Source organism: Egretta garzetta, unplaced genomic scaffold, assembly GCF_000687185.1.
Source record: "Egretta garzetta isolate BGI_Z169 unplaced genomic scaffold, ASM68718v1 scaffold188, whole genome shotgun sequence".
In the NCBI taxonomy this organism is placed as follows: domain Eukaryota; kingdom Metazoa; phylum Chordata; class Aves; order Pelecaniformes; family Ardeidae; genus Egretta; species Egretta garzetta.
The window spans coordinates 4,119,146-4,144,371 of NW_009260622.1; the positions used below are offsets into that span (position 1 = coordinate 4,119,146).

Sequence of the window (25,226 nt, forward strand, 5' to 3'; positions counted from 1 at the left end):
CTGTAACAAACTTTCAACTGCAATTGGTGGTAAGGCTATGTAAAAGTATTCCTATCACAAAGTCCTATAACCTACATGTCTGCAAGCTTCTAAGACCAAGTACTTCATTTATCACAGGTTCTGAGCCATTCTCTAAAGAAGAAATACATCCATTTAGCCTTTCAATGAGACTTTGATTTACTTACAAAACTGAAACCTTAATGTACACCAAATGCACTATTATTTAGAGAACAGTCACCTCAATGCAACTGCTCCCTGGCCAGGGCAGAAAGCATGCATTTACTACACTGCTACTGCCTTGCAAAGCTGCTATCGTTTCAACTCAACATTTGCTGCAATATCAAACAGGGGTTGATTTTTGAAGACTCTTACCTTCTCTTCTGTCTTTAATGCTGGCTTTGGAGGTTGAGGTTGAGGGACTTTGAAACCTAAAAGTTCCAACATATTTTCAGCTGCGTTGCGTTTAGCAACTTTTTTGTTCGTGCCCATTCCTTCAGCTGTGTGTACGCCAACTTTCACCTGGACAAAAGAGGAAGAAAAACCAAATCAATTCTTAAACAGTAGTATAAGGATTCACTTATCAGTGATCTGTGTCTTGAGCACGCTATGAATCAAGCGATCATTAGTCTAAGCAAGTTGTCATTTATTATCAATGATCGTTGGCCTCCAAGCACAAAACACCCAAACAGAAGTCATGCAAACAACTCTGTTTCATCATCTCACCTTGGCAACAGTCTAAATGCTCAAAACTGGTATCACAGCAGACAAATTTTCCAAGATTTTGCAGACTTACTAATGTAATGGAAAGAAAGGAACTAACTTTCCTGTATTGGCCAAGATAGGAGAGAGGTCTGGAGAATGCACTGTATTATTAGAGCCTACTGGATACTTAGTATTAAAAATACTACCACGCTATTGGGATTTGCAATGCAGAGTGCAGAAAGTGCTGCACTCTAAAGCAACACACAAGGTCTCAGGGGAAGGGGGAAATGAAATGATACCCAGCTTCGTATTAATCAATCCTACATTAGAAAATACAAAAAGCTCAGTATCTCTTAACAGAATATTAATATTCCTGTTAATTAAAACATTAGGCCGTTATAAGATAGACTTCTGGTGCCCAATGCAATCTTTTTTTAAACATGATTCAGATCACTTTTCTTGAACATGTATCTTCCTTGAGTGTAAGCCCGCTAGATATCTTCTTAATAAACGTCATGGAAATTTGGCCGTAATCCTGTCAACTTTGTATATCATCATCATGACAACCTGATTACCATAAGCCAACAAAAAGAAAAAAAACCCAATCAAACCAAAACCAAGACATCACAGCCATGCAGCTAGATTTCTCAAATTAACATACAAACCTGCATAACAAACTCCCTGCGCCTTGGAAGACCACGTTCTGTGATGAGCATGTACTCTGGCTCCTTCTCTTTCTTGGCCTGCTGTATCTGGGCAAGTCTGCTAATGGGATTCATTCCTTGACCATATTCTGGACTTGTTTGCAGCTACATAGAACAATGTTTAGGAAATAAGCCAAAATTTGTGAATAGTTGTTTTAATAGACAAATGCAGCGTGCCACTGACTTCATTAACCTCTAGAATTTAAAAACACTGAAATAAAATTTGCTTAATGAAACACTGCCACAGCCAAAGAGAAACACTCAATTTATTTGGCTTTGCTGTCACAGTTGACCACATATAACCTACCACTGGTAATAGTTTTACGAGCTCTAATCCTGCTATATTAGGAAGGACAGGCTTGCAGGAGAATTTACACGAGCAAAATCATGCAAAACCTGAAGCTGTAAAGTCTAAGGCTTGAAAGTCAGCTTGATTTTTATGTGCCACTCATTCTTTTATAGGGTGTCTCTTTCATACTGAATTTACTGATAACTGCTGCACCAGTGGTGTCAGAACCCCGTTGTGGGAGCAAAATACCATTTTGTTTGTAGTACCAGACTGCTGAGAGAAGTTGAGCAGTTGAAGAGTGTTTATAATTAGCTCAGAAACATCTCTCATCTGATGACTATTTATAACAGTCAGGTTTCCAATCTGTTTGTCTCTTACCTTCACTATTGATTTTGTTTTCTTTTTGATTCGTGGCTTCATTTTCTCAACAGTAGGAAGGGGTGGCAATTTTTTCAGTTCTTCTAGGACTGCTATTGCGGCATTTTTCTTTGATATCTTCTTGCTCTTTCCTTCACCTTCACCCATGAATTCTCCAACTGACACCTTGGTTACAAAGCTCTTCATATGGGGAGGACCACTTTCCTTGGTCACCTGTTTCAGAGGGAAAAACTGAGTGAAAGCGTGATAAACACTTATTAAAAATGGTAGAGCACATTGTTTATAGCAAACTTCTCTCAAGAACTATGGATAAAGATATTTTAGTCTTGTACAATCCAGAAAGTAGAGATGTACATCGTACTCACTCTAATAACATAATCCCACCCAAATAAACATATACTTTAAAAAGATCAGATGCAGCAAGCCGTAAACAGTATTTACATACAAGTAATTAACCCATCTTATTTAATTTACCGATTTACTCTTTCAATATTAAAATATGACTGTTCTATTTCATCAGTGTGCACTTCCACACAGTTAACATCACCTCACTAATACATCATGTTACGGTAATAGAACATCACAGAGAAAGCAATTCTTTAGGATCCAGCATTTTAGTTCAGAAAGCAAGAATTCTGGAGACATCTAAAAGATAGCTGCCTACTACAGATTTAGTCTTCTAACTCCATTCATAACACATCATACTTCAAAATACCCATAAACTCAAAAAGTAATAATGAATTAAGAACTTCCACCCACAACTGCCTTTGCGTGACAGTATATTTTTACCAGTGATGCTCAGGCTAATCTGCAATAATTGAAAGCTTCATGTAAAATTTCATAGAGCAGTTTTAGAAGCAATTTAGTTACACACAATTGCATTTTCTTACTATAATAATTCAGATAGTTGACTTAAATGTTACTCTGCCAGCTCAGGAAAGCAGCATGATAAATTAATATTTTAGTGAAAAAGAGATGCTCCTATGGAAGCTACTGAGTCAAGTAACTAAAATGATCAAGGAGGGGCAAAGAGGCAGCAAGCAGCCAGGCCAAAGGGAAAGGAAAGTAAGATGCACATGAGGTCACCTCATGGCAAGAAAAGAAACCTATTTGTGAGATTCTGCAACTTGCGGGTAGTCCACATCAGTGCTTAATAAAGCAAATACTTCCATAAATGTCTTTCAGAGTGAGCTATACTCTTTGGCCTCGACCCTGCACTTCAGTGTTCTAACCATTAATGTGGGGTTGTGTTTTGTTTCTTCACTGTAATACTGATTTTTCAAAAAGCTTGGAAAAAAGATTGCACAGACCACCACAGCATAGCTGTTCACTCATGTTATGATTTTAGTGCATGAATTTGTGAACAGGTGGATTTTTCTTTTTTCTTCACTTTACCATATAGACTCCAAGACAATCAGGGTGACTGTCAAAGGTAAAAGTGTACTCACAACTAACAAGACACGTTAAAAGTCAGTTGTTTGGGTTATCTAGAAGAGACTCAACTTCATGTGTACCCTTAATATTCTAATAAAAACAAATCTAGAGCTTGTAAAATAAACATACCTCAAAATTCACAGGCAAGTTCCTTTTAAGTGCAATCTCAAAAACTTGGCTTATTTCAGATTTATTGAGATTTTCATCATCTGGTTCTTTTCCGTTAACCTAAAAGAAGCATACTCTATTTAAAATAAAGATCCTAGTAAATTGAATTTTATCCATCCAACCAGTTTACTGAACTCTCAAAATTTTAAGTATTCTAACCTTTACTGTCATTTTACGTGAATGTGTAGAAATGCAGCACACATACTACAGAATTGAAACTTAAGAAGCTCATTTAAGGTGTATGTGTAAAAGCTAGCAAACCTCCACCTTCTCATGTGCTCGTTACAGGAAAGAACAAATGGAACGAGGGCCAATAGCTTTAAAAATCTATTTCTAGAAAAACAAACTGAAGTGTTAAATGAACTGATTTCCAAATGGAAGTACCTTTATGAAATACGATTTTCATATGCTGATTGGACGTTTGTACCAAAAGCACTAAGACAGTATCAGATAAGAGAAAGGGCAGGAAAAATAAAGATTCTGAGAATGGGACCAATGTGAATAAAGGATGGCTAATTAGACCCTGGCACAGTCCTGTCTTTCAACATGCTCCCTTGTGCTTCATCTACAGGTTTTTTTCTCATCTGAAGAACATACTATCAGGAACTTGCCTTAAATCAAATGGTGTACATCTCTGAGAACTTACACCTGCTAGGAGGACAGCAGTGCCAGGTGAAGCTTACCTACAGGCACTTCTACGTATCTCCAGGTAAAATTTGATTGTGATTCCAAAAATGTCTTCACTGATGTTGGGATCAACATGAACTAAGAGGCACGGTAACAGCAACAGAGAAATTTTAAGACTAAGTGTCCAGCAGCGATATTGGAAAGATTATGATAAAAGATGAATAGCAACAATTTCACCAATTACATCATGCCACAATACTAGTTATGCAACCAGGTAACAAAAATTAATTAAATATTTTATTGGAGCAGCAGAAATATGCTAGTGAGTTCTCAGTTCTCATTGATTAAAAAGATTTTTGACGGTAGCAAGCATCCCCAATGTCTGTTACTAAAAGTTAGATTAAAACATGAAGGAATTTTTTTTTTTTTTTCCACCACTTAAAGCAGCCTTTTCCCATCTCAGAACAAAATATGAGTAAAATCAATCTGTGGTTTTCACTCCTCCCACTGTCCCATCAGAGTTCACACTGTTCTTATGGGTTGACCTTGTATTTCAGGTTCGAGTTGCAAACATTTCAGAAGAGCACCTATAGCCCAATATCCTTTTATAATGATAACATCCAATACTTCCGATCCCACTACTACAGCCAGTCTCCAACCTCTCCACAGAGGCATACATAGGGCCATCTTTAGGGCTGCGAAAACTGAGCCCGCATGATGGCACCACTCCCGCAGGAGGAAGGTAGCTGCACTGTGCATTAGACTGCATGAGAAACGTGAAGGCAACACCTACGCTAGAGGAACCATACTATACCTCAGCAGAAGGCACAACGCAGGTAAAAATGGGCAAAACCAAGATTGAATACAGGAGTCAAAAGTCTTGATCATCATAGTCTAAAACCTATTTCAAATGCAATTGGTAAGTTCAAAAGGAATAGCATCATATACCCAGAAAAAAAATATTTGAACTACTAAGGTCTTATTTTATTACAGTCTAGGTGTTACAAGTTTACTACCAGCATCTCTAGGAATGAGCTGTCACTACCCTTACTGTCAAAACATTAGCACAATCACTGTAACTACAAATATTTTTCCCCACCCTGTAATTTCAGATTTATTCTAGTTTTTCAAATTCTGACATTTTTCCTTGCAAAGGCGACCAGGACTTCTCTTTATTGGATTAGATTTTTCCCATTTAATATCCTTTCAAGAGAATACAAATAAATAGTATGGAATTATTTGCTATATTATGATGTATATTTGTGACATATTCCAAGTCTGTTCACATGGGGTAAAACACAGGTACTTTTCTTCGATACCTTTATCTAGAAAGAGTAACTTAATAGCAAAATAACAATTAGCAGACTATAGCTATTCTATCCCTTATTTTGCCTCTATTAGAGTTCTGGATCAGTTTATTTTATAAATTAAAACTAACCACACAGACATGCTCTCCCTCCTCCCCTGCACACCTCAAGGCAGATGATTCTATAAAGTCTGCTTTTAAAGTAGTGTGCATGTGCACATAGACTAAACTCTCCAAGGAATCTATGCCTCTAAATCAGAATTACACCATGAATATAAGCATTTAACACCCTTAGCTCTCAATAAATTGTTCAAATCCATCTCTAACAAGTTAAAAAAAAAAACCCCAGTCACAAAAGTCATAAAAAACTCCCAAGCAAATTGCAAAAGTAATATACTACTTTAAAGAGGGATTCACCTTTTTCTAGGAACTCTTTCAATACGTAATTCCTCAAAGACTGCTTATAAGCAAATTATGAAAACCAGTGGAGTTGCCGATTAGAGCTACAATGATTCCAGCAGAGCTATCAGTCTGACTATTTTCTTCCATGTTAAAGGTATAAAGAGCAGGTGATATTTACCAGGTAAGCTGGCAAAAGACATAGAAGCAATTCTGGGTTTAGTATTCAGGCAAACATTAGAATTTCTGTCTAAGAATTGTGCTAGAAAACAGCTTTCTATGTTTTCTAAGCTTTAAATCAATGCTTTATCATCTCTGTCTTTGAATGTGCAAAGTAACCCCGTACTGCAACTTTGTCAGTGTGTCTTAACTCCAATCAGGCTAATTTAGGTTGGAAGCATCCTTTGAAGGTCTCCTACTACAGCCTCCTACCTAGCAGAGCAGACTTAAAATTAAATTGAATTGTTCAGACAGGGCTTTGTCCAGTTGAGAGCTAATATAGCTAATTTTTTTTCCTGCCACTTGCGTCTACATTGGCAGTCTGAGAAGGCCAGGAAATGGTCATTCTTACTCTTGAAGTCTAAACATTTTATTCAATGATTTCTTCTGAAGCACTGAATATTTTCTAATGTAAAAATACAAGATTAAAATCCCGTAAATACAGAAACTTGTAAAATAAAAATAATTTTTAAAAAATTACAAAATTACACACCCCCCTCTAAAAAAATATAAGAGATCAAGCTTACGCACATTCTGTTTACACACACACACACACAAATGGGATACACAAAAATAACTACATTTAAAAGGAAAATTACTGACACCATCAAATGACAGGTAGAAAGTATCAGGGTTATGTTTGCTTGTGAAATCTTAATTTGCCTCCATTGTACACACACATTATAATTGCATCTCTTATGATCTCACACTACCATAGCCTCCAAGGACCTTGCCTCACTGAATGCAAGAATGAACAGTGCTCACTTAGTGGTAAAATCTTCCTTATTTTATCTTCATCTTGTCTAGTGCAAAACGCTGTTACGAAAACAGCGATTCCCTCAGACATTCCTAAAACTACAATATTTGAAAGCCACAGATATTAATGAACTTAGCATTTAAGTACCAAACTTCAAATTAAGATCTGATTTATCCGAGTACTTACTGCAAAACTGCACTCTCTGTTCAAAGGATTACTCTCCTTAAGTATAACTGCATCTCTTACTGTTCATTTTGTAGACAAGTCAAACATAAATACAAAAATAAAATTACAAATGCATGTTTCTTGTGAAAGTTTGACTTGCTCAGCATATGTATAGCAGGGTCAAGGCAGCATTCAGTTCTGGTGAGCTTGCAACTGTTTTATTTGTAAAATAGTTCTTCATTCTTGCAATATCTTGCATCATTCACAGTAGTAGTTCCCTTATCATGTCGTTAAAAAAAAAACGGGGGAGACTCTGCAGGTTTACTTCCTTTGCCTCTCGATTTACACCCTTTACACTGAATGAGGCAACCTATAGAAAAGGATACGTGGTCATGTAAAGCCAATTGCAGAGTTTTTCTGAAGACCTCACATTACTCAACTTTAAATGCAACTCTGTAAGTATTCAGAAAGTCACTTGTGCAGAAGCATTTCTAAAAAAGCGAACAGGCAAGAATTCAGTTACATGTGATCCTATTATTTTCTGCAGAGTTGGACTCCTTAGGTCCAGTACACAGAACTTTGCTACCTGAGGTGGAAAAATGGCTGATGACAGTAGGTTATCCTTCCACGAGGGCAAGTGCAAAAAGATGTTATGCATCACTGACACATAATGACAATACCCAGGAATTTGGGGTTTCCCTGCACTGAAGGGGAACATCCCCCTCAGGCTTGACCTCTCCTGCGTGAAGCCCTCCAGCTTGTCCCTGATCACACTCTGCCTATCACCAGTTCCAGATTTCAGTGCAGAACTCATCTCCACTCTTTCAGCATCACTGTCTTCTCCCCAACAGCATCTGTAATCCCTTGATTCTTAGTAGCCTCCATCATTCAATAATCTACATTCCTCCAGGAAAGCTTTCTGTTACTTGAACCACTGCCATCAGTGCCTCTTCCCTGAACCATCAGATCTAGTGTTTTTGCCTACTTGTCTGGGCAATGCTCTCTCCCACAACCACACTTGAAAGTTTTATCTCAGTGTCCCTTGGCTTCACAACACATTTCCTCAATCTTCTTTCCTCTTGCTCTGCCGTTCCTGGTAGTTCCCAGCTACTTTCTTTTCCCCCAGTCTGAGATGCCTTGTTACATTCTTGCCCAAGTCTTCATTTTCCCTCTTTCTCAGCACATAGCCAGACTGTATCCAGCAAGTTCTCATGCTCCCTAGGTGGTAAGTTATTAGTCTAATCTCCACCTCCTGTTCCTCACCTCTGGCAACGTCCTAGTCTCTCGTGCTTCTAGGTTTGTATTGTGTGGCCTCCTCCTCAACACAATCTGGATGCCATCATGGAGTACATCAATAGATCTCTTACTCTTAGTTCTAACATGAAGCCCTCATAACTCAGACAGGTATGATAAGCCCATAAAGGAAAGACTAAACACAATCTTTGTAGTAGTCTTTGGCCAAAGCAGTCAGCCAACAGATAGGGAGAGGGTGCACGCAACCAGCCCCAGAAGCTGTGAGTCACTTGTGTGCACAGAACCAGACCTTCTGCCTAAATCAGCTTAACAAAAAAGCATGAGAAAAACAATAACAGGGTCTTGGAATGGAAAGTGCTGAGCAGCCATAAATATATGGAGGGATAAAAATTTGCTTCTTACATTCATATCAGAATGTCTGTATGAGTTTACTACTTTCATGAACTTCCTGCTCTTCTAGAACTTCCACGGTTCTTTCAAAATAATGTAGGAATTTTGCCCAGGAAGCAAACCCAAGTCTGATTTCTATGTTACCCATACTAGAACGCAAGTACCCCATTTACACACTTCTTCAGGAGTTTGTATATGATCTGTACCTGATAAGATATTAGTTCCTATCTATGCTTCCAGTGCTCATATCTGACAGAGGTCTAAAGCATTGCTGTGGAAAAATATGACAGCAAAAGAATTAATATAACTTCATTTGGAAAAAAACTCTAGTTCCATAGAAATTTATGGTTTTAAATCAAAGTGTTTCTATTGACACAACTATGTCAACACTACTACACAGAATTAAATTTCACAACTGTCATCTTCCTCTCAATAAGGAAAAAATCTACAACAATATCTCAGTTTATCTTAGCAATTTATGCTTACAACACTAAGATTAATTCCCACCTCCGGTTTCTCAGGCAAAGGCTCATTCTGCAGAACTTTCAGTGCTTTAGCAGCTGCATCGTGCTTAGCAGCTTGTCTTGTTCTTCCTTTCCCATGAAACTGCTGCCCTCCAATTGAAAGCTCAACTTGATAAAGTAAGGGCCCAACAGGAAATGGGTAAAAGTACCTGCAAAGACAGAGGTTTAAGTAAGCAAATAGTTTGGCCTACAAAGTAAACAGAAACCTAAGTTCTACATGGATGAATCTCTTGGGTATCAGTAACCACGACTCAGCACTGAAGCGCTAGTATTAAAAAGCTAAATTTTGATTTAAAGTCTAGTATATCTTAGGGAGAGACCTTTGAAACAGAGTATTATTGTTTTACAATATGAACACATTTCTAACCAACTGGAACAGAGAAAGACAATGTAACTACTGTCTTACAGACTTGGCAAGCCAGTAAGTTTTGAATTCTCAATTCCTATGCCCATATAAAACTGAAGCTTTAATTTAAATAGTTTCAGAAAAAGCATCAAATTGTTTTCTTCACTTCTGCTTTTACACAGAAAGGAAATGCAAGAAATGTTTAGCTAATATTTAGCTATTCACTTCACGAAGCTGGCTATATCCGAATGCCCTCAAAAACACTCAAATGATTTAGTTCAGTTCCCTTTTTCCTGCCTTTCCCCTCCCCCCAAAGAAAAAAAAAACCTTAAATAAGACAAATTACAGGTATTAATGGGCTATACTTATCAAAATCTTTTGCCTCAGAAGCTGGTTACATTTCAAGCTGAATATCCCTTTAAGGGACATTGTATTTTTCACTAGTTTGCAGAAGACAGTGTCAAAGCACTCAGAAGATGAGAGCAGAAGTTCAAAGTTCAAAGACTGCAAAATCAAAAAAATTAAATGATACATACCGTGGAGGATAAGTACCACCTCTCATAGTATAGTTGTAAGTGGATCTCATCCCCGTGTAAGGATCGATCGGTTTGTACATGGGTTTCTTTCCCAGCTTCATGCAAAGTGCATTTAACTCCACCGTGGGGGTTACGCTGTCTAAATAAAAAGGAATATAAAGAGAGTTGTCCAATTTTCATAAGGAACAGAAACAATCTAAACTCTTACGCTGTCTCAAAGCAGGGAAAAATGAGCTCAAGTTTTGCCGTATGCAGTACCTTAAATAAATGAATTCTGAATAGAAATGCTAGTGAACACAAAGAAAATAAGTCTACATGATGCATATAAAATTAGCAGCCCAGTACAGATGTGACAAATCCTGTTAGAAAAAAGTGAATTTGCTGGGGGCTGTTTATTTTTGGTTTTTTATTTTGCTTTAAACTTGTCAAGCTACCAATGTATTTATTTTCACAGCGTACCTAACAATGTCGTGTGCAGAACAGAAATTTCTCTTCCCCAAAAAACTCTTTTAAATTAAATTAACAGACATGCTACGTATCTTCTGTTTCTATTGTTTGCTGAGACTGATGAAGTGTTTCTCTTTGTACTCAACGACCTAAGAATGGTTTTTATGACTCCTCACTTCCAAATTGCAACTTGCCTTTTCAAAAGGCAGGTATATTGCTACTGAGGGCTATAAACATTTCTCTCTGTGCAGATACCGCGTGGATGAAGAACTGACTCACCGACTATTCTCATTTGCGAAAGAACAGTCACGTAAATGGTAATTTTTTCTATTGCAGGCCTCACTGGCTCAAAAATCAGTGTGTACGGTAGTACAAGTGTTTTGGTATAAGACAATTTCCAAAAGAAAGTGAAATTACAGAACAGATTCACAGACAAAGTAAGCAATCGCTCACTTCTAATATTTTCACTGTTGACTGTACTAAGTGTTTCTAAAGAAAAAATGTAGGTGATATCAAAATAACTGGCACAAAAGATAAGTTTTAACCTGTGCTGAACTTAGTAATGTATCCTAATAGCTTTGCATTCAAGTGATTAAGTAAAGATAAAACAATCACACATGCAGCTGAGATGTGAAGCTAGTTCACACTTAATTTTGCATTTTAAATGTGTCTGAAAAGCAATCTTAGTAAGGTCCCCTAAACATAGTTAACTACACCTTAAATGCTTTTATTCAAATCAAAATCTATTTCTCTTTAAAAAGTAGTGTAAGTGATGCAAATTCCAAAGCTCTGATGCAATCCCTCAACACAAATGTAACAGTTTTGGGGTTTTTGTTTTGTTTTTTTTAAACTTACATTTCCAAAGAAGTCTTTACTGTCAAGCATTTGAATTATCCTATCAGAATTACCAAACACATTAATCTGCCCAAGCAAAAGATTATTCTTTGCTGTAACCAAATTCCTCATGGCTTTTTTTTTTGGTTGGCTTTTTTTTTTTCTTTTTACTTAGTTTTCTTTTTTTTAAGAGTAGGATAAACATCTTTTCCAGGATTCCACCAAGTGTTACAATACAAAACAGTAAGTCAAGCAGTGGGCTCTTCAAGTCTGAATGATTTGATGGAAAACCCCTACACTTTAACTTGTTATTATGATTTTTTTTTTTTTATATTGCCTACAATGATCAAAGATTAAATCAAGATGATGTTCTCACAAAACCTGACAATTACCATTGTTAAATATGCAGAATCACTGTTCTTATTCATCCTTACGCAACTTTAAAATACATACCAAAACAAGAAACGTGTATTTTATTATTATTTTTAATTAGTTTGTTGTGGCATATACCTGGATTCTTGCCTTCACTACGAGATGGACGAGCCGTAGGCTTAGGAAATTTTGTCCCTTCCAAAGCTTTGGCAGCTGCCGCATGTTGCGCTTTTTTAATACTAGTTCCTTCAGCTTCCCAGTGCTGGTCCCCAAGAGTCAGTTGCACTGTAAACACCTCAAAAATAGAAAACATTAATTTTATTACAAGCTGCTTCAGAATTCACATAATTTATTAGACCCTCTTACACAAAACAGTGAGTCTTTTAGTAATGCAAAAGTTGAGAATACGGTAATCAAAGCTTTCCCCAACTACCGTGTCATCTCCAGATTTTAAATACTTTGGACATTGACACATTTCCCTGATTACTGAACTAAGAATTTCAGCATAGTTGTAGCTAGTGACTATCCTGCATACTGCATGAGATCACATAGGCTAAAAATCAACAGACACAACATGTATAGAGGCTACAGCTATGTGGACAGCTGCTATGACAACATTACTCTGAACAGCAGCCTTGGCATTCAGACTTTTTTATCCCACATAGCGCAATTCTTGCTTTAATACTGTGGGTTTTTTTAACGATATTTTTCAGCAGTTTGAAGAAATGTAAGTTCACACTGCACCGCAAAAGCTTCTACGTACCCACAGGTGAGCACAAGCCTATTTGATTACAGAGCAAAGCTCTGTGGCACTTCTTTTTAAGTATGTGGGATAAGGAAGGATATACATTGCCCTTAATTTTCTCAAATTAATCAGACAACAGCAAGCCAAGGTCTCCCTGGTAATTAAATGAAGTTTAATTTCAATCAGAATGAAAACACAAGTGAACAGATGCTCTGAATGTTATTCCAATACTTTTTGTAAATGCAAACCTTGCCTCCTTTGCACATCGAAGCTGACATTACACATATTTTGGACAAAAGATTTTAGTTCTTAGTATTCTTCAATTCCAAAGCAATTCCTCCAATATACAAAAACCACCATTCTGGGAAACACATTAAGGAGATGATGTCAGATTAAATAGACACATCCCAGGCTGATTTTCTTTGTACACCTTGACCTCAGTTCTCATATAATAGAGATCTTCAGTGAGGATTAAAAAGTTTAATAATGCTAAAACTCCCTTCTTCAGTGTTCTTTGAAGTAACACACACTGCTCGTATATCCGCTGTATGCCTGAAAAATGCTCTCTGCATACGAACAGAACACCAAAGGACAGAAAAGTTCATTTTATTTACAACTAAAACAGAGCAACAGCAAAGCAACATTCAGTTATGATGTGCACAAGAGAGAACAACTCTTAATTTTTAATGAAACTTATTTTGGGCATATCAGCAAATACAGATTTGTACCTTGCCAACTACGTAGACACAAAAGCACTACAACTCCTTATGTAGCATTTTTCCTAAAGAAACATAATTGCCATAAATTTTCCTGCCTCTCACGGGATAATTTGGACTAAGACACTATTTTAATCTTTTCAAGTTGGTGGGATTAATCTCAAAATACTAAAATGCACCACAGGAAGAACACAGAAAATTTGCAGACAAAGCAAGATGTAGAATAAAAGCTTAACAACTCACTAGAAAGTGACTGTGTAACGATCGTCCATATTTATTACAAATTTTTTTTTAGCGGAATGCAAGGGACAAACCTTGCTTTATTAAATTAAAGTCAAAGTCAAGCATCTCATAATGGAGCTAACAAATTAAACTACCTAGCTTTTTTGAAGACTTAGGTAACAGGTATGTTCAAGCTTCACGTACTTTGGGAAACCAACTTTTTAGTACCCATGTAACAGCTTCACACTTCCCTAACATCACTAACTTGGTGAGCTCCACATTCCTCTCTATTATTCTCTATTCTCTTGTACCAAAAGCATATACTTTGCCTTTCCGCTTCTGAAAGTGAAATAGCATGAACAGCAGCAATAAGAAACTTATATGAATATTTACCTTAGAATGAGCTGGACCTTGCTCGCTCAAAAGCTTATACTCAGGCTGAATCTTGTTGAAACGGGCTAACTCATTCACAAGACACATCGGGGTTTTCTCTTTGGGGTTTGCCATGTTTGAAGGAGCTGAAAGATTACATAAAAATCAGATAAAAGAACGAGTAGCTATGAACTCTACTACAATTTTTAATTAAAAAACAAGTCTCATTGGCTTAGCTTTTAGTTGTCTGCAATACACTACTTCACAGAAAAGATTTGCTGGCATAGACAGCTCTGCTCATTAGCCAAACTGGCAACAATCTACTGAACTTTGGGATCTCCAAGCGATGCACATGCCTAAAAGACAGCAAGACTGAATTTAATGTTTTAACGCAAGCCAGAAGTATGAAGTTAGGAGACTCTTGCATTTAGCTTGCATCTCATGTAGCACCTTTCAAGAAGCAAATCTAAGTATTCATCATTATCACTTGCTTTGAATAATTTCAAAAAGTTAATTTCTTTTTCGTTCTCCTATTTTTTCCCCTATTTTTCCCCATTATCTGTTTTTTATTTATTACATTTTATTTGTTCTATTATACTTTATTAGTAGAATATACTTATTAAACTGGTCATAAAAGAACTAAAGACAACAGAACTAAACAAACTATTTCAAACAACACTTTCTATATTTAGAAATAGCTACTTGTAGAAAAGATGGATAGCAATGTTATAAAATTCAATGTTACCCAATTTTAAGTATTCTTTACTATTACAAACATTTCAATTAATTATCAGAACTTTGTGGAAAAGTGCACTTCTATCTGCCTCAAACAGATTTCATTCAATAGGGAGAAAGCATTACAAGCTACTGTAGTTGGATAAATATTACTTTAAAAGTATTTTTAGGTGCAAGACACAAGGAATATATCGTGCCAAACTATAAACGCTAAGAATATATGCACTTATTAACAGACACTCAACCTTACCTGCAGCTGCATTGGTGGATGTAACTGATGCAGAGGGTAAAGCAGAATTTTGGATAGGTCTACCTGCATTTTCAGAGGGCAAAGAACTAGTGGTAGAAGGAATACTCAAAGGCTGTGAGAGAGATGGGGTTTTATTCAATATTTGGCTCCCTGCAAGGGCAGCAGAAGGATTCTGAATTTGAACTTGAGACATGTTCACTTCCAACCAGAGCAGATTACTGTAGGTAAACAGCTTTGAATGCAGGCAAACTCAGTGTGATGAAGCCAAATTGCTGACCTAAAATGTAAAGATGAAAAAAAGATTATACTAAATATTTAGCATTCTCTAACTAATAATCTATTGAAATTATTTCTCCGTCAGCAAAAAGGGGAAAAGGCATTCAGTCAAGCATGCGTTGTTTCCATTCCCTAAGCAGTAAGTCACTTATGCATCCAGTTTCAACAGCATATTTCAATCTGTATGCCCTATCATTTAAGTTTCATGTCTTTCATTTATAAAAGAGAAGCAGTATAGAAGCTTTATCTATGCTTGTTCATTTAAGGCAGCTATCATCTGTTTTCCTCATCACTGAATCCACTTACAAAGCAAATCCAGTTACTTAAACTGATAGCTGCTGCTTATATACTAAACAAAGAGCAACTTTCACAAACAAATTACATTTCATGCATTCTACCATTTGAAGTTGAAGTTTTGAACTCGGAAGGGCAAGCAATAAATGCAGTCTTTACAAAAAAACTATGTAGAGCATGCACCCTTTATTGTAATCGTATACTTTTCCCCCCTCCAGGACCACCAAGAAGAATGCCTCGCCGTTTATGAGGGGAACACAACTGGTGTCCAGCAGAAAATGCCGATGTAGCTGTGACTGGGAAAAGTGAAGGTGTAAGAGTTCATAAACTTTATAAGCTACATGCGTTTTGAAGGTTCCATTTAAGTTGGAACGTGTCTCAGTCACAGTTCAAGCATCAATTTAGAGTTATTTGGCCTTGCAACACTGTAAACAAGCGCTGAAAAGTGCTCATAGGCATCTATGTTCATTTAAGAAAACACATCTCCAAGCGATGAACTTGCACCAGTCGATGTGAAGTATTGTGATGGTCTTTCCTCCACCGACAAATTAGCATTAGATTTCTCTTACACATGGATGCAACACTATCTTCATGCTCAGACAGTTCAGCCTAAATATACACTAACAGGTTGCCAATTTGAAGGCTATCATTGCTGCCAGAGCTCAGCTGCCCATATCCGCTTACGAGCCACATATCAATTTATTTATTAAAAAGAAATTTTACAGCCAAGTAAATATGCTTTACACACAAAGGCACATGCACACATACACTGGTCACCTATAGATTTTATTAGGGCAGCAAAAGAAGGTTTATTCTTTCATAATTTATAGATGAAGAGGAGAAGACAAATCACCGCTCCGGATACCACCAGGGAGCTATTAGTAGCAACACAGCTCCACTAGCGCTCTGTAAGCTTCAAATTCTGAACCTGTGAATGGACTTCCAAATGTAAGAGGAGCGGCAATGAGTCAGAGTGAAGTTTTTAGCTAGTTACTGACAAAACAAACCTAAGAGGACGACCTAGGTGAATACATTCATGGATACAGAGATTTATTTATTTATTAATAAGAGAAGAGGAAAGAATCTACGGGGCAACAACAGATAACACCAACAAATCTATCATCTGGATTATTTTTACTTTGAAAAAACATCAAAAACATGTCAGCCTTATCATACTACTGGTTGGGTAACTTTGTTTTTTACTAGAGAGCGAAATTAAATCAGATCTCATTAGTTCCGAAGACCTATATGTAGATTATACTCAAAACAAATCCCACTACTAAATTTGCAGAAGTTACACATTGGGTGCATTATAACTGTGGAAAGGGTACTAGGGCATCTATCTAAAGGAGCTCCAAGAAGTTGTAAGACAAAGATGAAAAGTACGTGGAATAAGACTCGAGGATAAGAATTTTATAATCACTCAGGTTCATTCCCAGAAGCATCACTAGAAACACTGAAAAGTTTCAAACATAACACAACAATAGTAATTGCCTGGAAAAGACTACACAGTCTTGCAGCGCAATAAAAAAAGCTAATTCTCCTTTTCTGCTGAAGTGCAATGCCCTTCAAAGGAACTGAAGTTAAACAGTTTCTAATCCACACCTTTTGAGCAGACAGCACCAAATTTTTTTATTTTGAAGTCAATAACACAAAGCAGTATCCTTTATTTATTTGCCATCACCTGGTTTTAGAGAACATGGAATGTCAGCTCCAGAACATGTACATTAAAGTAGCTTTCTAGTCAAAAAGCAGACACGAACAGTACACCAATCCCTGGTAATTTTTTTTTCCCCAAGAAGGGAAGTCCCTGACAAGGGTATTATTAGTTCACCTTCTATATTTATGGCAGAGTACTACAGAACCGCACAGCGGTATGGCTCAGACTGCTCTCTACCCAGATCTCTCTCCATCAAGAGTTATAGCTATCAGTATTCAGCTTGAAAAAGCTTTTCTTCAAACACCTCTGGTTTAGAATAATATTCAGGACAGAAAATTCACCCATTATTCACAGAAATCTGTGGAGACTTGAGGTCACATCCTAGTGCTCGAAACAATAAGGTTTTGGAAACCGATCCAATTTCGAATAGACTTCAGCTGTGCAAACTCCATGATCAGACAAAAAAAAAAAATGCTGCAGACATGTCCACAGCTCATAACCTGCTTAGTCTTAGCATAGAGACCAATTGCCCGACTTCTTCCACAGCCTGGCTGCTCAGTCACCTCTAAACAGACCAAGTAAGGACCTAGGAAAGGGTCTGAAGCAAATCTCGCTGAAATTCACCACATGCTTTCCCCCAACCTTTCAACAAACTGGAAGAGTTCAGCGTTTGGATACCTTCTGGGAATCTGAAAGACTTCCAGCCTCACGAGGAACCAAGTATTGAGCATTTAAGCACAGCTCACTTTATGCATCTGTAAGATGGTAACAATCCCACCCACCCTTCTTTGCAAAATGCTTTGCAATTACAACTGTAGCCATGATATGATGACCAAAACTACCACACAAATACCCGGCCTCTGGAGGCATTAATTTAGCAAGAAAGAAAATATGTACTCAACAGGATTGAGTGAGCACTCCTTTCCCTCACTGTTTCTGAAGGAGGAAGAAAGAAAACTTGCAGTGCCCAACCAAAAAGAAATTTTAAGGAATCAATAACCTATATCTTTACTTGAAATAGGAATCTGAAACCTGTAGAATGCACTGCTGTTCAAGGTTTATCCCCATGACATTCAAGTAGCTGAGTACCTGGGCATGCCAGTCTTTCACCACAGCTGAACAGGAATTTATTATCAGGGAGAGAACTGAATTGCAATGAAAATAAAACTTTTCCAAAGAAAGTATCATTTTAACCTAAGTGAATATAATGCTTGTTTCTACATAAATTTCTACATGACTTCTAAATAAATTGCTACATCATCTTCGTGTTTCTCTCTCCTTCACCGATACACCAGTCTCACATGTTTTTATATTCAGATCAAAAGTTGAACATATATCCTGTAAGTTATAACCAATTTAGAACTATTTCAGAGTTCATTAGACTGAATTCAGGCAGAACCAAAGCAAAGTAGGCTTTAAAAACATCTTGTGAATTGCTGAAACTCCACTTTACAAATTTCTGACAATTTTAGACACTAGGTAGTAACTTACAAGGTTAGACCTTACAAGTTTATATATACAAACATATATTATGTTTTCTTTTTAAAAACATTTAGCTCATACTTTGGCAAGCAACTTCAAAGAACAGCCTGACAAAACAAACTGGAATTTTGTTTGTATTTTTTCAGCTACCTGTGAAGTTTATGACACTGTTGTTGATTTGGGTGAAATATTTCACTAGGGTATAGGATCTCACTGTCCACCATTGCACATTTAATTATAGGTTATTTGGGGATTATAAAAGGGTTTACAGTGCTTTTACAAACCAATATGCCCTCTACCTTGTAACAGGCTTACAAAATCCTAACTTTCCACAAAAAAGCACCATAATCTAGAAAGTTGAGGCTAACAACTTATAAAGGCTGTTTCAGTGGATAGAAAAAGAGATGCCAGTATCTCAGGTGATTTTTCCACGTAATCAGGGGTTAGCTACTTCAAACTTTCCAAGACAAATTACTAGTCCAAATAACTGACCCCTATCCAATCCTTGAGGCATTGCTAGAACTTAAAACCACCGACCAACATTGAAAGATAGGTGAATGAACAAATGTTTTACTCATATCATCGTAGCCAGCAGCTAATCACCTAACTTGTTCTTTTCCCACTCTTCCACACCTACTTTTCACTAACTCAGACATTGATATTTTAAATTTTATTGAGACAATGTTGCACTAGAAGATTATCCTCATGACGGCAATGGCTGCCATCAAACAATTCAATGACCTATGGACGATAATAAACTTAGAGAGATGGATTTTTAGATGACAGAGCACTGTTACCCACTCCAGTTTTTAGATTTTTTTTTCCTTTTTTTGGTGCATCAATGCCTGGAATACTCCTAGAAATTTTGCATACATTAAAACGCAAAGTTCAGAAGCCACTAAGGTAACCAAAAGGCAAGCAAGGAAATGCACAAAGATGTGAACACAGTATCAGTCCACTTAGCCAAAAATAAATTAAAAACTTCCTATATAAAAAATGCAGCATTTTCAGATAAAAGTTCTCTTGGGGCTTTTTTGTGTCATAATTCTCAAAAGTATTGCAGATAGAAGCCAGAGGATCAAACAAAAAACAGACACTTCCTGTGGATAATCATCCTTTACCACAACCTGTGGTTTCTTTAATATGATGCAAATAAAAGGTAAGAAACTTTAATGTTTTAAGTAAGTTTCCTGTACCTTTAGGAGATCCAGAGAGTGAAGATTTGGATTTAGTTCTGAATAGGGTATTTATGATGGAGAATGCCTAAAAGGAAAAACAGAGAGTTAGCATTTTGCTTCCTAAAGCTACAAAAAGATCTTCTGTAGCAAATGCCTTGCCACTACATTGAGGTTGCCTCTTCCATTTGGATGACAAGAATTTGCATGACCATTAAATTCTCACTGACAGACTGCTCAAGACTGATCCGAGAATCTTCTTTCCTTGCTCCTTCCCCAAAGCCAAGTGATTTTGCTTACACAAACAGTGGAATCTCACAATAACGCTCCTTGCAGGATTATAAAGTCACTTGCAAATTTTCTTTCTGTAGTAAAGGCTTCCAGTTCTGTAGAAGTTAAGCTTCTTCCTAACAGACCTAGCGAACAGCTACTGAAACGAGACCCAGACCTTTATTCACAACCCAAAAGCAAGCCACTAACCTGAGAAACTCTGGCAGCTAGTAACTGCAAAAATCTGACATAAAATTTATCTTTTGGCTAAGTTTCTAGTCTAATGATTTCACTCATAAATAGGCATATAAAAAAAAATACCAACCTAGCTAAAACCATTTTAGAATAGATTGTTTTGGTACTGAATATGAAACCTGTCACTGCATGGACTGCTCTAAATGGAAATCAAAACGTATTTTATTCTGCTTACAAATATAGCACAAAGTGTTTAATCCTTCTTCTCCACGACTAAAGCCAACTGCGCGCAGATGCTAGCAACATTACTACCAGCAACAAAATGGGTAAGATCTCAGTCTTGATTTAGGTTAGAAGAGGACGTAGACAAACAAGTGCTTGAATTTACTTCAGCCAGCCATCTCAAAATCCCACAACAAATCTTAGAACTGTAAGCAGTCATCTTGGAGGAGTCCAGCAGAACAGATGAGGCTACAGAGCCTGAAAAAGGCAGACATCGTGCCTATTTTTTTAACTGGAGAGTGAAGAAGGGAGATGAGAGGATTACAATCCTACAATCCTAGAAGCTTTTCTGGAGGCTTAATTAAGCACCTGGAAAACAAGGAAATGGGTAATATTCCCAGGCGGGATCAAAACCAAGTTGTATAAAGGCAACTAAATTTTCTCCAGCCATCACCAGTGGTCTAACCAGGCTCAGAAAAGAATCACTTCATCTCAGCACGTGGTGCACAAGGTTCTGAGCAGGCACTATCTGCTGATCGAACACAGGGCAGAAAACCCACCAGCTGACACCAGCAGAGTGGGAGAAGAGTCACAACCAACATAACATCATTACCTAACACAAGCCAATGCTGACAGGCTCTTTTAGAAAAAGCAGTCATCATACTGAGACGCAGAAATGGAAAAACAGCCTGATACCCACAGTAGTCCTTCTACTCTGTAGTCAGTGTTATCGAGCCCTCAGCTGGAGCACTGCACCCACACGTGGGTACCATGCTTCAAGATAGATGTGGACCCAGTCAGCAAAAAGAAAGGAGGAAGACCACAAACCACTCAGCTTTAGAAAAAGATAAGCTATAAGGAAAACACTAAAGGATTTGGGCTTGTATATGCTGCAGAGGAGACGGCTGGCTGGGGCCTGACAACCAGCAGTCTTCAAGTACATAAAAGGTTTTTGGAGTGGAAAAGAATAATCTGTTCTTCATGCTTAAAGTGACAGAACTAGAGGCAAGAGGCTTAAAAGTGCTTCAAGGCAATGCTTTCTGACAGCAATGTTCGCAATGAACTGTACTGCTTTGGGTGACAGAGGCGACTTCACTATTGGCAAACTGTAAGTCATTGATAAACCCATTTAGAATGAGGCTGGCACACCCGACACCGCAGAGGGATGGACTGCTTCACTCCCTGAGTCCCTCCCAGCTCGGATTCCCATGACTGCGAACACACTTTTGTGTACCTGTACATTTAGAACACGCTTTTGTGTACCTGTACATTTACGGCTCTTATCAGAGGAAGACAATGGCCTTGTTAAATAACAGGTTTGGCAAAAAGGGGGATCTCACACGGGTCCTACCGCAGACTTGCTCTGAACTCTGATAAACCACTTGAAAATACAAGAGACTAAACCCTCAGAGAAATAGCTTTTATTCACTGTCAGGACCAGAATATGGAAAGGCGTCCTGTTCCTTAGGATGTGCGCATTTGGAAGGCTGGAAATTACAACATTCTTAATATGCTACTGGTTACAAACTTGCATGTGTACCCCATCAAAACGTCCTTTGCGTTCACTCAGGACGCACCAGCACCAGGCAGGGAGGGCTTTTCATGGAACGAGAACAGAGTAGAATGGGAAACAGAACGGATACCAGCCAAAAGCATTAAGACTCAAACTACAGGGACTTCTTGACATCACCAACTAAAAATCATGTCATAAACAATATCCAAGAAAAAGTTTTAGCTATAGGAAATGAGGTTTTAAATTAAGCATTAATTTCTTGCTGAAAAGCAGATGCTTTATAACATTGTGCATTTGAACCGTTACCGACCCTTCAGTCACACAGCAAGGAGGATTAATTGTGCCTTACCAACAACGAACTCTGTTCTCAAAGCAAGAAAATTCATTTATCCCTATTTCACAGACAGACAACTAGAACACAAACCCGAAGTCCTATCCCTGCAAAAGGATGTAGGTATCCAAGGTGGGGTTAGGCAGAACTGAAACAACTAAAGGAAGCGTGGAATGCACAACACACACTCACTAACCCCTTCGTCACCTGTATTTTTACACAGCCGTAGCTCTGTTGCCACTTAATGTCAACCAGCCCTCGTTTGGGTAAAAGCACGGCATTGCAGTGGCGCTCACCGGCCCCGCAGGAACAATCTGCTGAGCTGGTCTGACAGAGGAGGCCAACCCCCACCAGCTCGGATCAGAACGTACGGTCACATCGAACAGACCCGCTGTTCAACAACAACGCTTTCACCTGTTGTTTTGCAGATCGGTGAATATTACAGTGCATTCATTACCTAGATAAAATATTGGTTAGAAAGATTCCTTCTCTCCTCCCTTTTTAAAAAGGAGTTTTAAATAACTCAAATGTGTTGGCTGAGTCCCTTTTGTCCCACACTCGACCATTTTGGAGCAGGAAGAACAAATCTCCACAAATTCTAGGTTTGTTGAGATGGTTCATTTCCTAACGCACCTTTGAAAAACCCACATCAGTGGTAGCTTTGTAATATACAGCATAAAATCCTAAAGCCCTTGACTGCAGCAATGGTGTTTAAGAACAACATCTAACTATTTACAATTGGAAAGTCTGAATTAATAGTCACTACCAATCAAGATAAAAAAAAAGACTACAAATTTCACAGACTTAAGGCTATTTACACAAAATGTAAACCACCAGCTGAACAACGTTTTCTTCTTACATAAATCTTTTTCTGTAACATTTGGGTAAGACAAGGTACATCTCAAAGGCAACATTCACTGTAGAAAAAGATGATGCTCTTTTTGAGTACTGACAAGATGAATTTTCAAGGATGGAAACGCTAAATGTTAAGCAAATTAGATTGGGAGCTAAGACACGGATTATTAATAAGAGAACAGGTGATAAAAAGCTAAAATTTGAAAGTAAAATCTGAAGGAAAAGAGGGAACTAGCAGATGTACACATAAACCACACAGTTCCAAACATAATGCAAAATAATAAACCAGAAAGCAGTAAGTCAATCATGAATAAAGATAAATGCTTAAATGCTTGCTTCTCACTGACTTAGTACTGTGACAAAATAGTTAATGAATTTTTTTTTCCCCCTGCAGTAGAACAGGTCAAAAAAAAGCCCACTGATACTGATGACAGATAACATGGTAATCAGCGCACAGATCACCTCTTCTGTTCCAGTTGCATCTTCAAGAGCTCTAATAACTCGGCAATGATCCTAGACAAAGCAATTAAATAAATTTTTTTTGCAAGTTCCTATGTCTTCAGAATAAAGTTGCTGTTCTTCAGTAAGATCTGAAAGGCACAGCATAGTTTTCAGTTTTGCTCTGACTTTGTACAGTTACGTCACCCCAAGTTTATTTCAACCTATGAGTACTTTAATTTTGCCACAAAATACCTGATACTTTGACTGACTGGTACTGATAGTGAAAAAATGACTAATGATAAATGTTATGAAAAATTTCAAACAAAGGAAGAGTGGCTGCTTAAAATAATAATAAAAACATTGCATCTTGCATACATCCTTTAAGGAGAGTTTTGAAATGAGATTCTGATCCAACGTGAGAAAATAGAAAATACAGTAAAAAATTTGACCCATGGGCTCTTTCAGATTTTCATCAAGATATGACAGATATCCAGTGAATATCTGTGTAAAAGTCTGAATGTACAAATTTGTTGCATGTACGAGATGATCGACAGACAAATCAAAGAGTGCTTTATTACATCATAACTATAGCTGCACTATTAAAACTCAAATTTTCATGTTCACTAATATTTAAACAAAAATACATTTCTGCCAGTTTCAGCCAGGGAACTAGGTAGTACACTTGCACATGCCAGCTAGAAGAAAGAAGATTTTATAAACATACTATTCCAAAAGCAGACAAAGGACTTCATTCAGATATTTTATTTCACTGCTATATATACACCTAGCCTTCATTTACATTCCAAATGATGTTCCTCCCAAGTTTGTCTTAAACCTGCCAGAAAAGCAACGACAAAAATACCCAACAGACACATAAATCCGAAAAGTGGTTGTCAACATTACTAGTTATAGCATCACCTAGATGGACAACCCAAACAAATCAAACCCTGGATAACCTCTAGGAGTGACAGAAGCAGCGTAAAGATTTAAAAGTAACTTGTTGCTGCTACATCTCCTGAAAAACTCGTGTTGTGATCAAAAACCGGTGAAAATAAAAGTGAGCTTGGTGCAGCGACGGCTGCCAAACCCCGTGGGCAATGAGGAGAAAGTGTGGTGATGCCAGTGTTCAGAAAGAAAGCTAATGCTGCTAACACCAGCTGCCTCGGTGTTTGCACCGCAATCTGTACAAGGAGAAGGCTGGGGGCGTCTCCTGCTGTTGTCACCTTATCTACACCTTTTATCAGAACAGTCAGACAAGTCTAGTTCAGTCTCAGGAGTTTTGCTACCAAGACCATGTGCCCCTGAGACTTTGCACAAGTCTGTGACTGCTGTCACCCGCTCTGGGCAACCCGGAGAAGCGGGATGGCTGCGGCTGCTTTCTCCGAGGGGTTCAGAAAGCCAAACCCAGCCGTGCTGCCACCGACCCCTGCTCCTGGGGGGCCCGGGGCCCTCCGAGAAGAAGCGGGATGGCTGCGGCTGCTTTCTCCGAGGGGTTCAGAAAGCCAAACCCAGCCGTGCTGCCACCGACCCCTGCTCCTGGGGGGCCCGGGGCCCTCCGAGCTGAAATGGGGGCTTTGGGCAGAGAAAGACTGCCAGCATCGCCTGCCTGGAGCGCTCGGGG

General features: G+C 38.0%; 1 protein-coding gene across 5 annotated transcripts in view; it reads right to left on the minus strand.

The window, feature by feature from the left end:
• STAU1 (staufen double-stranded RNA binding protein 1) overlaps positions 1–19,868 on the minus strand; it is a 25,884-nt gene extending 6,016 nt beyond the window's left edge. For 2 of the 5 annotated variants that reach the window (XM_035900862.1, XM_009645457.2), the window contains exons 1-10: positions 19,800–19,868; positions 14,892–15,168; positions 13,928–14,052; positions 11,990–12,146; positions 10,199–10,337; positions 9,300–9,465; positions 3,637–3,735; positions 2,074–2,304; positions 1,368–1,511; positions 373–519 (exon numbers count right to left, since the gene is read on the minus strand). In XM_035900862.1, coding sequence (XP_035756755.1) covers positions 373–519; positions 1,368–1,511; positions 2,074–2,304; positions 3,637–3,735; positions 9,300–9,465; positions 10,199–10,337; positions 11,990–12,146; positions 13,928–14,052; positions 14,892–15,084 — 1,401 coding nt within the window. In that variant the 5' untranslated portion in view covers positions 15,085–15,168; positions 19,800–19,868. The remainder of the gene's footprint in view (positions 1–372; positions 520–1,367; positions 1,512–2,073; positions 2,305–3,636; positions 3,736–9,299; positions 9,466–10,198; positions 10,338–11,989; positions 12,147–13,927; positions 14,053–14,891; positions 15,169–19,799) is intronic. The other 3 variants (XM_009645458.2, XM_035900864.1, XM_035900863.1) reach the window with 3 other exon arrangements.
• Between the last annotated feature and the right edge of the window lie 5,358 nt (positions 19,869–25,226).